General features: G+C 41.2%; 2 protein-coding genes across 2 annotated transcripts in view; one reads left to right on the top strand and one right to left on the bottom strand.

The window, feature by feature from the left end:
• Positions 1-2,929, bottom strand: part of AASDHPPT (aminoadipate-semialdehyde dehydrogenase-phosphopantetheinyl transferase) — a 28,386-nt gene extending 25,457 nt beyond the window's left edge. Inside the window, exons 1-4 of the mRNA XM_047877701.1 lie at positions 2,923-2,929; positions 1,012-1,458; positions 809-858; positions 322-720 (exon numbers count right to left, since the gene is read on the bottom strand). Coding sequence (XP_047733657.1) covers positions 322-720; positions 809-858; positions 1,012-1,458; positions 2,923-2,929 — 903 coding nt within the window. The remainder of the gene's footprint in view (positions 1-321; positions 721-808; positions 859-1,011; positions 1,459-2,922) is intronic.
• Positions 781-14,137, top strand: part of KBTBD3 (kelch repeat and BTB domain containing 3) — a 38,998-nt gene continuing 25,641 nt past the window's right edge. Inside the window, exon 1 of the mRNA XM_047824263.1 lies at positions 781-908. The gene's annotated coding sequence lies outside the window, so the exon portion shown is untranslated. The remainder of the gene's footprint in view (positions 909-14,137) is intronic.

The following is a 14,137-nucleotide window of genomic DNA, read 5'->3' as shown; positions in this document are numbered from 1 at the left end:
AGGGATTCCGAGGGCCTACCGCGCGCAGACCTTCTCAGGATGTGGAGACTGGAGCATCGCACCGGCAGGTGCACGACCCGCGCGGAGGTAAGATGAAAATCTGACAACCCCGGACGTGCATGATGCAGACCCCTCGCCGTGGGGCGGGCGGCGGCGTCGCCCCCAGCATCACCGCCCCCGCGGCCGCGCGGCTCCCACGGGGTAAGGGCTGTCCTCGCCGAGGCCCGGCCGCCCGGCCGGCACGTATAGGCCGGCCCGGGAGGCCCACGACCCCCGGCGGCGGCTGCCCTGGCCCTTCCACCCCCCGCAAACCTGTAGTACCATGGCTGCTTTGGCGTCCCGGGCGAAGACGAACTGGCCGATGCGCTCCTTCTCCTCGGGCTGGATCGACCGCACCGCCAGCAGCCACTCGGCGCGGCTCGGCAGCCAGGTGCCGCACGAAAAGGCCCAACGCACGCCCTCCATCGCAGGCACCGAAGAGCACCGCCGCGCGGGCGAGCCCAGGCACGGAGAAAAGACCCCGCAACCGCCCCGGGCCCAGGTGGCGTGGACGCAGGCGTGGCCCCACCCCCTTCGCACCGGCGTCAGGAGGAAGGAGGCGGGCGCCGCCGACGTGCGCGCGCAGCCCCGCCCACCAGGGGGCTTTCGCTTTTCCCCGGCCGCGCCGCCGTCTCCTGGAGAGAACGGCCAGGGGCGGAGACGCAGGCCCGCCTCTGCGCTCTGCGGCAGCGCGTGACGTCACGCGGGGCGGGGCCTCAGGGAGCGTAGGGAGGGACCAAGGCCGAGAGCCCCTGGTTGCGCCACTCACACTCGGAGAAGCGCTAACAGGACAACGGTTCAGGCCAATCGTAGTGAGGCCTGTGGCGGCAGCGAGACTAGGGTGGAGACTTCGGAGACTGCAGTTGCAGGTGGGTGAGCTCTGGGGTCTGAGGGAGGAGTGGGATGGCAGCGCCTCGTTCTGGGGGCCCCGCGAAGGAGGGGATCCCCGGGGCTCCAGCCGCCCCTGTCAACCCTCCGTGTGCGCGGCCGGGAGGGCGGCCGGGCTTTCCGCGGCGGAGAGGGCGCGCACGGTGCCCCCGGGCTGCCTTGCTCGCCGCCCCGGGCCCCGCGGCGGGCTGCGGCCCTGTGCCCCGCGCCAGGCGGCCCCGCCGACCCTCACTGTGTCCCGCGCCGGCCGATCGGCCCCTCCGACCCCTGAGTGCAGCCGGGCGGGGACGGCCGGGCCTGGCCCAGAGCCCTGGGGACAGGGTACCTGCGGTATCGCGGCGCCGGCCGCCCTGCTCTCCAGGAGCGTCGGCACCGAGTTAGAGCCCCAGCAGCCTTCCTTCCAGGGCGGCCGAGGGTCAGATAGATGCCTCTGCGCCCGCACCTGCCCCGGGGAGACTCTAGGTGACGCTTCTGCGAGAGTCCTCGTGACCAGAACCCCTTGCGGGTATTGGCCCAGCGGAAAGTTGGCCTCTGCGGATGAATGTCAGAGCCCAACTTTGCGGTACACTGAATGCTGTCCTCCGAGATTTGGCCGGGTCCCTCCTTCCTTTGTCGGCTGATGGAGGGCCAGCAGTCGTAATTCGCAGTTACCTAAGGATTCTTTCCATCCTCTTCTAGGTGGCTTCTATTCTGTTGTTTTCTATACTTGTTTCCGTTAACTTTTCCTGATACCGTGAGCCCTTTCCAGCCCTTTGCAAGTAGGTGGGATTTTGAACACACAACACACACATCCTCAAAGGGATGTAAAACAAATTACTGGCTTGATATATCAGCTTGGGTAGTACTGACCAAAAGCCTGTGTCAGGTGCCGTGTTTGAGATCCGCTTACTACCTGCAGAGAGCTTACAGTCTGGCAAGGCACGTAAAGCGTGTACAAAAGATCCGCAGTAAGTGACACGTAAAGGTGTGCAAAGCATAAGGTGTCTGCTAATACAGCTATCACCAATGATCATAACTCCTTTCTCCGCTTTTAACTTTATGTATCTAAGCATCCTATGATACCTTCTCCGCTCTTGTCTTTTTCAACTGATTTTTACAAAATTTCACCCTATTTTGTTTCTAAAACACTTCTAGGTACATGGTCACATGTTCTGTGCAGTAGTGATTATTGTTACTGATGGAGAATCTGAGATCAGAAAGGGGATCTGTGGAATTAGGTAAATTCAGGTTAAGGAATGCATAGTTGATTCTTTTACCATGGAACTAAGCTCTGTATATTCATCCATAGAGCCTAATATACAGACAGATCATGTGCTTATTCATACTTGCTCTCTCTGCCTAGAATATTCTCTCCTCCCGTCATTACATTCATTCCCCTGTATCATTCAGGTCTTGGCTCAGATGTCCTCCGAGAATCTCTCTGTACACCAGATCTCAACAGCTCACTCTCCCCACCCCCTGCCTCATTCCCAAGCCTGGTCCTATCCTGGGCACTCTTGATAGGTTTCTTTAATGGAATCCCCTTCCCTGTGTACTTTGTAAATTATTACTTATTCAAGGCTGAGGGCAAACCTTGCCTTTTCTTAAGGACTACCCCAGAGTATGTTTTTGTTTGTTTGTTTTTAACTAATTAATTTGGCACCTCTTCTAGCCCTACCTTGTAATATCTATTATCCTGAATTATGTATGTGTGTTATCTTAAAAATTAGGATGTAAGCTACTTGAGAGGGAATTTAATGCATACCTTGCCTCCTACAAATGGTATACACAAGTAAATGTTTTGATCAACCTTTACAATAGAGTTTACTCCGTTTATAAGCTAACACTGGCATTTATATTCGGTCTACCTTTATGTACCTCATTTTTATCTTAAGGAAATATGAATGTGCCTAACTATATTCAGTAAACCCAAACATTTTGTTACAATATCTTTATTGCATTGGTCAGGGGGAAAAGAAGACTAAAATATCAGAGGTTCAGCAAATTTGTGAGTACTAGTCATCTTGCCAGATCTTGATCTGTGCCTTCTTACTGGGATCCTAAGAAAACTGTGTTCTTTTCCCACTTCTGTCACCAGTTCTCCGTGTGACTTTGGGTCAATAACGTAACCTCTTCCAAGGATCGATTTCAGTGGAAAGGTATCAAGTGAAATCATCTCTAAGGTTCCGTGATTTTTGAGTGAATAATGTGCATTCGGCTTTTTACTGAGTCACCACTTAAACTTTATTGCATTGTAAAACTTAACTTTTCAAAACTTTAGCAAATAACTCCATGATTCTACCAGTTACTCAAGAAAGAAACCTTGATTTTTCTTTTCCCTCAATTTTCATGTCCAATCGATTCTACTTCTAAAATAGAGCTAAAATCCATTTTTTTCTATCTCCATTGTTAACATTGTGGTCTAGCCTGCCATCATGTCTCACCTGCAGTACCGACTAGTTTTCGAGCCTGCAGGAGAAGGGAACGTTGTTTCCTGTGTCCTCCCTGCCATAAGCACTCCTCGGCTCCGAGTTAATCAGTGTGCTGTCCGCGCCCCTGACTAGGCAGGGAAGGAAGGAGACCAGCAAGATAGAAAACCTGAAGAGTGATGTGCCACAGACACTAGAGATGCGTGTTTCCAGAAGGGAGACTAGTTAGCAACGCGAATACCCCTGAGAAGTTCTCTAAAACGGGGAGAGAGAATTTAGCATTGCTGGCGGCAGCGTGGTGATACTGCCTCAGTCAGGTGCCAGGGTGAAAGAGAGGAAGGAACGGTAGTGGGCTCACACAGCAAGTGGAGGCAAAGCTACTGCGGACTGTTTCTGGGTGGCGGAGTAGAAACATGGGATGGTAACTAGAGGGTAATACAGGTTCAAAGGACAGATTTTTGTTTGTTTGATGTGTAAAGTGGGAGATACTAAAATGTGTCCACTGATGGAACCTGTCCAACAGAATTGGAGAAAGTGTTGACGCAGCAGAAGGAGTAGGTTGTGTGCGCGCGCATGCGCGTGCGTGTGTGCGCACCACTCTAAAGTGTACCGCAGAGTGGAGGACCCGGTGTCCGTTGTTTCTGGCTGTGTGCCCAGTTTCTAGAATAGTGCTTGCCAAAATAGTAGCTACTCTGTAAACTTTCTAATATTTGAATAAATGAATGACGTGAATTCTATTGCCCATTTTCTCTTAATTCTTCTTACAGCAACCAGGAAGATACTTTAAAAAGTAAATCAAATCATGTCACTGTCCAGCGCAAAGTCTCCCTTTGTTCCAACAGCACTTAGGGTGAAATCCCTGCTCCTCCTGGCCCATACGACCTGCGTGAGGTGGCACTGGCCTCCGCAACATTCTTGCTCTTGTCAAACGGTTCCAGTGATGCTGGCCTCCTTTCGTTTCCTAAAACTGAAGGACCCCTTCCCACTTTAGGCCTTTCTACATGATTTCTCCCACCAACCCCTTACCTTCAATGACACCTTCTCAGAAAGGCACGCCCTGACACAGTAGCGGACAGGAGCAAAAGCTCTGGAGCCAGACCATCTGGGTCCAGGTCCACGCTTACTTGCTGTATGACCTTGAGCAAATTAAGGTCTCAAAGCCTCCTCTCCCCCTCCCTGTAAAGTGGGGACAATAGCAGAATCTATGTTACACCGTTCTTCTGAAGATTAAAGAGGCTCTGAAGCATGTAGGACAGAACACACAGAGGAAGCACTATGGAAGTGTCACCACCATTACTATCTGAAGTTGAACATTCCCCATTGTTCGTTTTTATTCCCATTTCCCAGCTCTTTCTTCACAGTATGGATAACGATGGATAATTTGTCAGTCTTTCTCATTACATAGTGACCACCGGGGAAAGCCAGGGTCACGACTGCCTCTGTTCTCCATGCTTTCTTTAGTGTCTACCTCTGTACCTGGCATACAGTTAGCACTCTGTCGTAAGTGCTTATGAGAAGATGCCACCAATCACGTTCTGTTTTGAAACTCCGGTGACCAAATTCGATCACCGGAAGGCCAAACAGAAAGGGCCCACCCAGGTCAGTCACAGCACAACAGCACAGCTTTCTTTTCATACTGCGCTCCCATCAAATGGCACGTGCTATTCTTGTCACTACTTTCTGTCAAGGTCTTATCACACTTGATTCTTGTACTTTTATTAATTTAACTATTTAAATCAAACTTTAGTGGAAGACATTAAAGGAAATAACGAGAATAGTTTTAAAAATTGACTCAATGTTTTGAGCACAGAGTAGTTTGTTGAAGTTGAGATGCAGTCTTATAAAATACACCATTGTTTTACGTGCCACTGAGAAAGAAAACAGTGCCATTTTTAACTCCGACACAACTCTTTATCGTGTCGAACTTTTCATACTTACAGAAAGCCCTTTTAAAAAATCACGTATCACCCTCTTACACACATAAAAAGCAAAATTAGCTGAGATGCTTGTAAAACTTTGTCATATTCAGAGTACAGTGCTTATAATTCACTTTCAACTCAGAATCTCAATGTCCATGTTTTTCTATATAAGGTCAGTCTCTGTAATCCGAGAGCATTAGTGACACATCATTTCATTTTTTTAATAACAAAAATTTTAGTGTTTATTTTTGAGACACAGAGAGAGAGACAGAGTGTGAGCAGGGGAGGAACAGAGAGAGAGGGAGATACAGAATCTGAAGCAGCCTCCATACAGGCTCTGAGCTGTCAGCACAGAGTCCAATGCTGGGCTTGAACCCACGAACCGTCAGATCATGACCTGAGCCGAAGTCACGACTGAACCCCCCGATGCATCATTTCCTAAACGAGTATCCATTGTTATCTCTCCAGAGTTTTCTTTTAAATCACCAATACCCATTTTCCACATTTTGATGCACATACATATGTAATGACAGGTGTCATGACTGCTACTTGACCAAAAGCAATTATAAGATACCTGTCATTTTCAGATATGTTGAGTGTGAAAAAAATGTGTGTCTTAAAATTAGTGAAATGTCATACTGAATTTGCAGAATATTTGAAGAAAAAAGTTGCCTTACAGATCTTTTACCAAGAATTGTTTTACAATTAATAATATTACTAAGTACATGTTATTACTGAGTTTAACCATTAATGTTGATATACCCATGACAATATTAATTTTCATGGTATAATTTACAACAATACAATGTAATTGGGGTGTCCACTTTGCACATGAGGAAGCTAATGCCTCAGAGAGCCTTAATAGAGGTTACTAGAATAGTGATGGGCCATTTAGGACCCTGTTCTTGCAGCTCTAAATCCTGTGGCTCTTTGTTGTTTGCAAAACACAGCAGGACTGCAAGTACAGATTTACTCCAACCAAATTTAAGACATGAAGATTTCAGCTTCTTGGATTTTTCATTCTGGATTGAATTTAATGGCAGGGTTTATCTTTTAACAGCTTCATGAAAGTGGATACTTGAAAATTTCTGTTAAAGTTTGCTTTTTGTTACCATGTGCAGAAATAATCATTACTTTATACTTCCATCATTGGGTTCAATTCTTGTTTATGAACAATAAACCTCAATAAGTGACTTAATCCAACACAAGAGCCAAATTAAATACATGTTTTTAATGATAATAAAGTTAATGTTTGTGGTTGGGGTTTCTTAAATTTATTTCCTCAAGACATGTCATTAGGCAGAAATACAGTTTTTATCATTTTGAAAGTCTTAAGTTTGGGTACCTTTTAGCTTTTTTGTTTTACATTCAATTTCTTTTAAAAAACTAAGTAACTACTTATACCAAAAAATAAAATGATTTTTCCTTGGCATTTTTTAAGTGTTTTGAACAAGAAGAAAGCAGGGATATTAAAATGGTTTCTAAATTGAATTTTTGTTTGTCTTTTAAATTTTGTTTTGAAATAATCACATATACATAAAGTTTTAAAAATAGTATAAAGCAATCTCATGTACCCTTCACCCAGTTTTCCCCATGGCTACATCTTACATAATTATTGTCCAATATCAAAATCAGGAATTTGACATTGGGCCACAGTTTGTGTGCAGTTTGATGTCATTTTTTTCACATGGGTACATTCCTGTAACTAATCAAGTTACAGATTATTACAAATCATGATAAAACTCTCCCTTGTGTTAACCCACCCTCCCACCCACACCAGAGTCCTCAGTCCCTGGAAACCACTAATCTGTTTTCTATATAATTTTTCATGTCAAGAATATTACAGAAATAGAATCATACAGTATGTGACCTTGTAGATTGCCTTTGTACACTCATCATAATGCTCTTGCAGTCCATCTAAGTTGTTAATGTATGTCAGTCATTTGTTTCTTTTTAATACATTCCATGAGATGGACGTACCACAGTTTATATACTCATGCATATACTGGGCAACACTTTGGATATTTATAGTTTTTGACCATACATGTAAAGCTGCTATGAAAAGCCATATGCAGATTTGTATTTCTCTAGGATAAATGCCCAGATCTATGGATAATATAGTGTATGTTTAGTTCCTCCCCCCACTTTTATTGAGATATAATTGATACATAACATTGTACTAGTTTTAGGTGTACAAGATGATAGTTTGATATTTGTATATATTATGAAATGAATACCACAATAAGTTAACATCCATCACCTCACATAATTAGAATTTCCTTCTTCTGAAGCTTTTAAGATTTACTTTCATAACAACTTTCAAATACAGAATACAGCGTTGTTACCTGTAGTCAAAATGCTGTACATTAGATCTCCAAAACTTCTTTCTTTTATAGCTGGAAATTTGTATATTTTCACCTCCTTCATTCAGTTCCCCCATCCCCCACCCCCTCTGGCAAACAACGTGTTCTCAGTTTCCATGAGTTTTTTTTTTCAACATTCCACATACAAGTGACATTATACAGTATTTGTCTTTATTATTTCACTTAGCATAATGCCCTCAAGGTCCATTTGTGCTGTCACAAATGGCAGAATTCCTTCTTTTTTAGGGCTAATATTTCTGTGTGTGTGTGTGTGTGTGTGTGTGTGTACCTCACGTTTTATTTATCCACTCATCAATCCACAGACATTTGTTTCCTTGTCTTGGTTACTGTGAATAATGCTGCAGTGGGGTGCAGATACCTCTTCAGGAGAGCAATTTAGTTTCCTTTTGATATATACCTAGAAGTTGAATTAGATCATATAGTAGTTCTATTCTAAAATTGTGAGGAATCTCCTGTTTTCTACTATATTGGTTGCACCAATTCACATTCCCACCACGAGTATACAAGATTCCCTTTTCTCCGTATCCTCATTAGCACTTGTTATTTCTTATCTTTTTGACAAAGGCCATACTGACAAGTGTGAGTTTATATCTCGGGGATTTTGATTAGCACCTTCCTGATGATTAGTGACATTGAACACCACTTCATGTATCTGTTAGCCATTTGAGTGTCTTTGGAAAAAGGTCTGTTCACATTCCTTGCCCATTTTTAATTGGATTATTTGGAGGTTTTTGTGCTATTGAATTCTATAAGTTCCTTATATTTTTTGGATATTAACACTGTCAGATGTGCAGGCTGAGAATATGTTCTCCCAGTCTGTAGGTTGCCTTTTCATTTAGTTGATCACTTCTTTTACTGTGCAAAAGTTTTGCGGTTTGGTGTGGTTTCACTTGTTTATTTTTTGTTGTTGTTGCTTGTGCCTTACATGTCCTATCCAAACAATCACTGCTATTACCAATGTCAAGGAGCTTTTTCCCTAGTTTTCTTTCAGGAGTTTTGTTTTGTTTTGTTTTGTTTGTTTTTTAATGTTTATTTATTTCTGAGACAGAGAGAGACAGACCATGAGTGGGGGAGGGGTAGAGAGAAAGGGAGACACAGAATCCGAAGGAGGCTCCAGGCTCTGAGCTGTCAGCACAGAGCCCCATATGGGGCTCGAACTCACAAACCGTGAGTTCATGACCTGAGCCCAAGTCGGACGCTTAACCAGAGCCTGACCTGAGCCACCCAGGCGCTCCCTCTTTCAGGAGTTTTATGGTTTCTGGTCTCACATTTAAGTCTTTTTTTTTTTAATTTTTTTTTTCAACGTTTATTTATTTTTGGGACAGAGAGAGACAGAGCATGAACGGGGGAGGGGCAGAGAGAGAGGGAGACACAGAATCAGAAACAGGCTCCAGGCTCTGAGCCATCAGCCCAGAGCCTGACGCGGGGCTCGAACTCCCGGACCGCGAGATCGTGACCTGGCTGAAGTCGGACGCTTAACCGACTGCGCCACCCAGGCGCCCCTCACATTTAAGTCTTTAACTGATTTAATTTTTGTGAGTGGTGCAAGTTAGGGGTCTAGTTCCATTGTTTTGCGAATCTATCTTTTGTGAATATTGAATTTTCCCAGAACCATTTATTGAAGAAACTATTTTTTCACCACTGAGTATTCGTGGCTTCTTGTCAAATCATAGTTGATGATGTATGTGTGAATTTGCTTCTGGGCTCTCAATTCTTGTCCATTAGTCCATGTGTTTGTTTTTATGCCAGTGCCTTACTGATTTTATCACTATAGCTTTATAATACAGTTTAAAATCAGGAAGTGTGATGCATCTAGCTTTGTTTTTCTTTCTCAGAATTACTTTGTTTTTTGGAGGATGACTTTGGCTATGTAGGTAGTTCCATATGAATTTTAGGATTAATTTTTCTGTTTCTATGAAAAATGCCTTAGGTATCTTGAGAGGGATTGCATTCAATCTACAGAGGGGTTTAAGTAGTGTGGACATATTAACAATTCTTCCAATCCATGAACATAGGGTCTCTTTCCATTTATTTACGTCTTCTCTCATTTCTTTCATCAGTGTCTTATGGTTCTGTATAAGTGTATGAGTCTGACCTACTTGGTTAAGTTTATTCCTAAGTATTTTATTGTTTTCGATTCTATCGTAAATGAGATTGCTTTATTTTATTTTATTAACTTTTTTTAATGTTTATTTTTGAGTGAGGAAGAGAGCATAAGTGGGAGAGAGGCAGAGAGAGAGGGAGACACAGAATCCAAAGCAGGCTCCAGGCTCTGAGCTGTCAGCACTGAGCCCGATGCGGGGCTCGAACTCACAGAACATGAGATCATGACCTGAGCTGAAGTCGGACGCTTCACCGGCTGAGTGACCCAGGCGTCCGTTTTCTTTATTTTAAATTTTAACTTGTTAGTGTATAGAAATGCTACTGATTTTTATATGTTGATTTTGTATCCTACAACTTTACTCAATTCATTTATTAGTTGCTATAGATATATATATATATATATATTTTTTTTTTTTTTGGTGTAGTCTTGAAGATTTTCTATATATAAAATGCCATCTGCAAACAAAGACAATTTTTTTTTCCTTTCCAATTCTGATTCCATTTATTTGTTTTTCTTGCCTGATTGCTCTAGCTAGAACTTCTAGTACTCTGTTGAATAGTGGTGACAGTGAACAACCTTCTCTTGGTCCTGATATTAGAGGAAAAGCTTTCACCCTCTCACCATTGACTTTGATGTTAGCTCTGCACTTCTCATATATGGCCTTTAGTATATTGAGAATTCTATGCTCACTTTCCTTCTGTCCCCAGTTAGTTGAAAATTTTTATCATGAATGGATGTTGAATTTTGTAATGTTTTTTTTTCCTGCATCTGTTAGGATGATCATATGATTTTTATCTTTCCATTAATGTGGTAAATTATTACATTTATTGATTTGCATATGTTAAACCACCCTTGCATCGTAGAGATGAATCCTGATTGATCGTAGTCTATTATCCTTTTAATGTGCTGTTGGATTCAGTGTGCTAGTTATTTTGTTGAGACTTTTTGCATCTGTAGTCATCAGAGATGTTAGCCTGTAGGGTTTTGTTTTTTGGTTTGTCTTGTTTTTATAGTGGCCTTATAAAATGTGTTTAGAAGTATTCCCTACTCTTTAGCATTTTGGATACTAAAAGGATTGGTATTGATTCCTTTTTAAATGTTTGGTAAAATTCACCCATGAATCCATTTGGTCCTGGACTTTCCTTTGTTGGGAGGTTTTTGATTACTGATTCATCTTACAGTAATTAGTTTGTTCAGATTTTCTATTCATGATTCAGACTTGGTAGGTTGTATATTTCTATGAATTTATCTATTTCTTTTGAGATTTTAATTTGTGTACAATAGTACATAGTAGTTTCTTATGATACTTTGCATTTCTGTTGTATCACTTATAATATCTCCTCCTTCATTTATAATTTTATTTATTTGGGTGCTCAACCTCTCTTTAGTTAGGTAAAGGTTTATCAATTTTGTTCATATTTTCATAGAACCAACTCTTATTTTTGTTAGTTTTTCTGTTCTTTTCCTGATTTCTATTTCATTTCTTTCTGCTCTAATTTTTATTATGTCCTTAGTTCTGTTAATTTTGGACTTATTTTGTTATTCCTCATTCTTTGGGATGTAAAATTAGGCTGTTTATTTGGGGTCTTTTTCATGGTATTGTATTTATTGCTATAAATTATGCTCTCAGAACTGCTTTTGCTACATCCCATAAGTTTTGGTATGCTGTATTTTCATTTGTTTCATGATATTCTTTTATTTTCCTTTTAATTTCTTCTCTCATGCCTTGATTGTTCAGAACTGTGTTTAATTTTCATTTATTTGCTAATTTTCCTTTTTTTCCCCATTACTGATACCTGCTTTCATATGATCATTGCTGGAAAACATAGTGTAATTTCTGTCTTCTTAAATTTGCTAAGATTTGTATTATGGCCTAACATTTGCCCTATCCTAGAAAATACTCTGTGTATCTGTCACTTAGGTCCTTTTGGTCTATAGTGTTGTTTAAATCTACTGATTCTCTGTTCGGATGATCTATCCATTATTCAGTGGAATGTTAAAGTCACCAATTATTATTTTAATACTGTTTATTTCTGTCCATTCTGTTAGTATTTGCTTCATACACTTAGGTGCTCTGATATTGGGTGCATAAATATTTACAATTACACATTCTTAATGGATTGACTCCATTATCATTATATAATGACTTTCTTTATCTCTTGACTACTTTTTAGCTTAAAGTCTCTTCTGATATAACATCGCTGCTTTCTTTTGGTTACCATTTGTGTGAAGTATCTTTTCCCATTCCTTCACTTTCAGTCTACATGTGTCTTTAAAGCAGCAGTGAGTCTCTTGTAGGCAGCACATCATTGGATCTTATATTTTTATCCATTCAGCCATCCTGTCTTTTGATTGGAGAATTTGATCCATTTATATTTAATTGTTAATAGGTAAAGACTTATTATTGCCATTTTGTTTAACCATGTTCTGTTTCCTAGATGCTTTGTTGCTTCTTTGTGGTTTGATGACTGTTAGAGCAATATTTTGTCACTCTTTAATCATAGTCTTTTTGTGACTACTACAGGGTTTTCCTTTTTGGTTACCATGAGGCTTATATAAAAGATATTTATGATGTTCTGTTTTAAGTGGATAACAGTTTTAATAACATAAACTTTAAATTTTTATTTCTCTCCTCACAGTTTAGATTGTTAATGTTTCAGTTTATACATATAAATATGCATATATACATGTATGTATGTATTCAAATTTTTTATTTTTAAGTTATCTCTACATCCAATGTGGGGCTCAAACTCACAACCCTGAGATCAAGTGTCACATGAGCCATTGACTGAGCCAGCCAGGCACCTCATAGTTTACTTATATTTTATGTTGTGTATCCAGTAACAAATTTTTGTAGTTATGATTACTTTTAATGTTTATTTTTTAACTTTTTAATTTAGAGTTGTAAATGAATTGAAATAATTAAGATTAGTTTTCTACATATTCATATGTTTTTATGATGTTAATTAGCATCATTTTATTTGGCACGTGGGTGGCTCAATCAGTTGAGCATCCAACTTCAGTTCAGGTCATGATCTCATGGTTCGTGGGTTCGAGCCCCGTGTTGCACTCTATGTTGACAGCTCGGAGCCTGGAGCCTGCTTCGGAGTCTTCTCCCTCTCTCTATGCTTCCCCTATTCATTCATTCTCTCTCTCTCTCTCTCTCTCTCTCTCTCTCTCTCTCTCTCTTTCAAACATAAATAAACATTAAAAAAAAAGAGAGAACTACCTTTAGTATTTCTTACAAGTCAGGTATATTGATGATGAACGTCCTTTAGTTTGAGAAATTCTTTACGTCTCATTCATTTCTGGAAGACTGCTTCGCCAGCTATACTATGGTCAGCTGACAGTTTTTGTTTCTCCTTCAATATTTTGAATATATCACCCCATTCTCTCCTGGCTGAAAAGTTTCTGAGAAATCTGTGCATAGTCTTATGGGAGAGGAGGAGGTCCCTTGTACGTGATATGTCACTCTTGCTGCTTTCAAAATTCTTTGTCTTTGACTTTTGACAATTATGTCTCCCTGTGTAGCTGTTTAGGGGTTCAACCTATTTGGGTCCTTTGGGCATCATTACTCTGATATCCATTCCTCATGATATCCTTCCTCATGTTTGGGAAGTTTTCAGCCATTATGGTTTTAAAAATATTTCTGTCCTTTTTTCATTCTCTTCTCCTGGAATTCTTATAATGCATATATTGTTCTTTTAGTGGTGTCCACTGAGGCCCACAGGCTTTCTTTACTCTTTTTAATTTTTTCTTCTTTTTGCTATTCTGACTGGATAATTTCAAATGCCCTACTTTATAGTTCACTGATGCTTTTACTTGATGGAGTCTGCTGTTGAAGCGCTCCATTGAATTCTTCATGTCAGTCACTGAATTCTTCAGCTTTAGAATTTCTCTCTCTCTCTCTCTCTCTCTCTCTTCTCCTTCCCTCTCTCCCTCTCACTCCCCCTCCGTCCCTTCCTTCCTCTTTTTCCTTCCTCCCCTCATTCCTTTCTTTCTTTTCCTCCCTTCCTTCCTGATTCATGATTTGTTTCTTTGTTGAACGTCTCATTTTATTAATGCATTATTTCCCTAATATTATTTAGTTATTTGTGTTTTCTTGTAGTCCACTTAACTTCTTTAAGAGGAATATTCTGAATTCTTTGCAGTTTATAGAGCTCCCATTTCCTTAGGGTCAGTTATTGGGGCTTTATTACTTTCATGTAGTGATGTCATTGTTTACCTGATTCTTCATAATCCTTGATTCTTTGTGTTGGGATCTATACATTTGAGTAAGCAGTCTCCTCTTCCACATTTTACAGGTCTTCTCCAAAGACAGTCTTTCACCAGTCAGTTCACCTTGGTTCTGGACTGGTCAGCTGGCAGCATCCTTGGTCAAGTGGGGCTTGCTAT

The sequence above is a fragment of the Prionailurus viverrinus genome, chromosome D1, assembly GCF_022837055.1.
Source record: "Prionailurus viverrinus isolate Anna chromosome D1, UM_Priviv_1.0, whole genome shotgun sequence".
In the NCBI taxonomy this organism is placed as follows: domain Eukaryota; kingdom Metazoa; phylum Chordata; class Mammalia; order Carnivora; family Felidae; genus Prionailurus; species Prionailurus viverrinus.
Note: the sequence above shows the minus strand (reverse complement) of the source record. Positions and strands in the feature narration are given on the sequence as shown.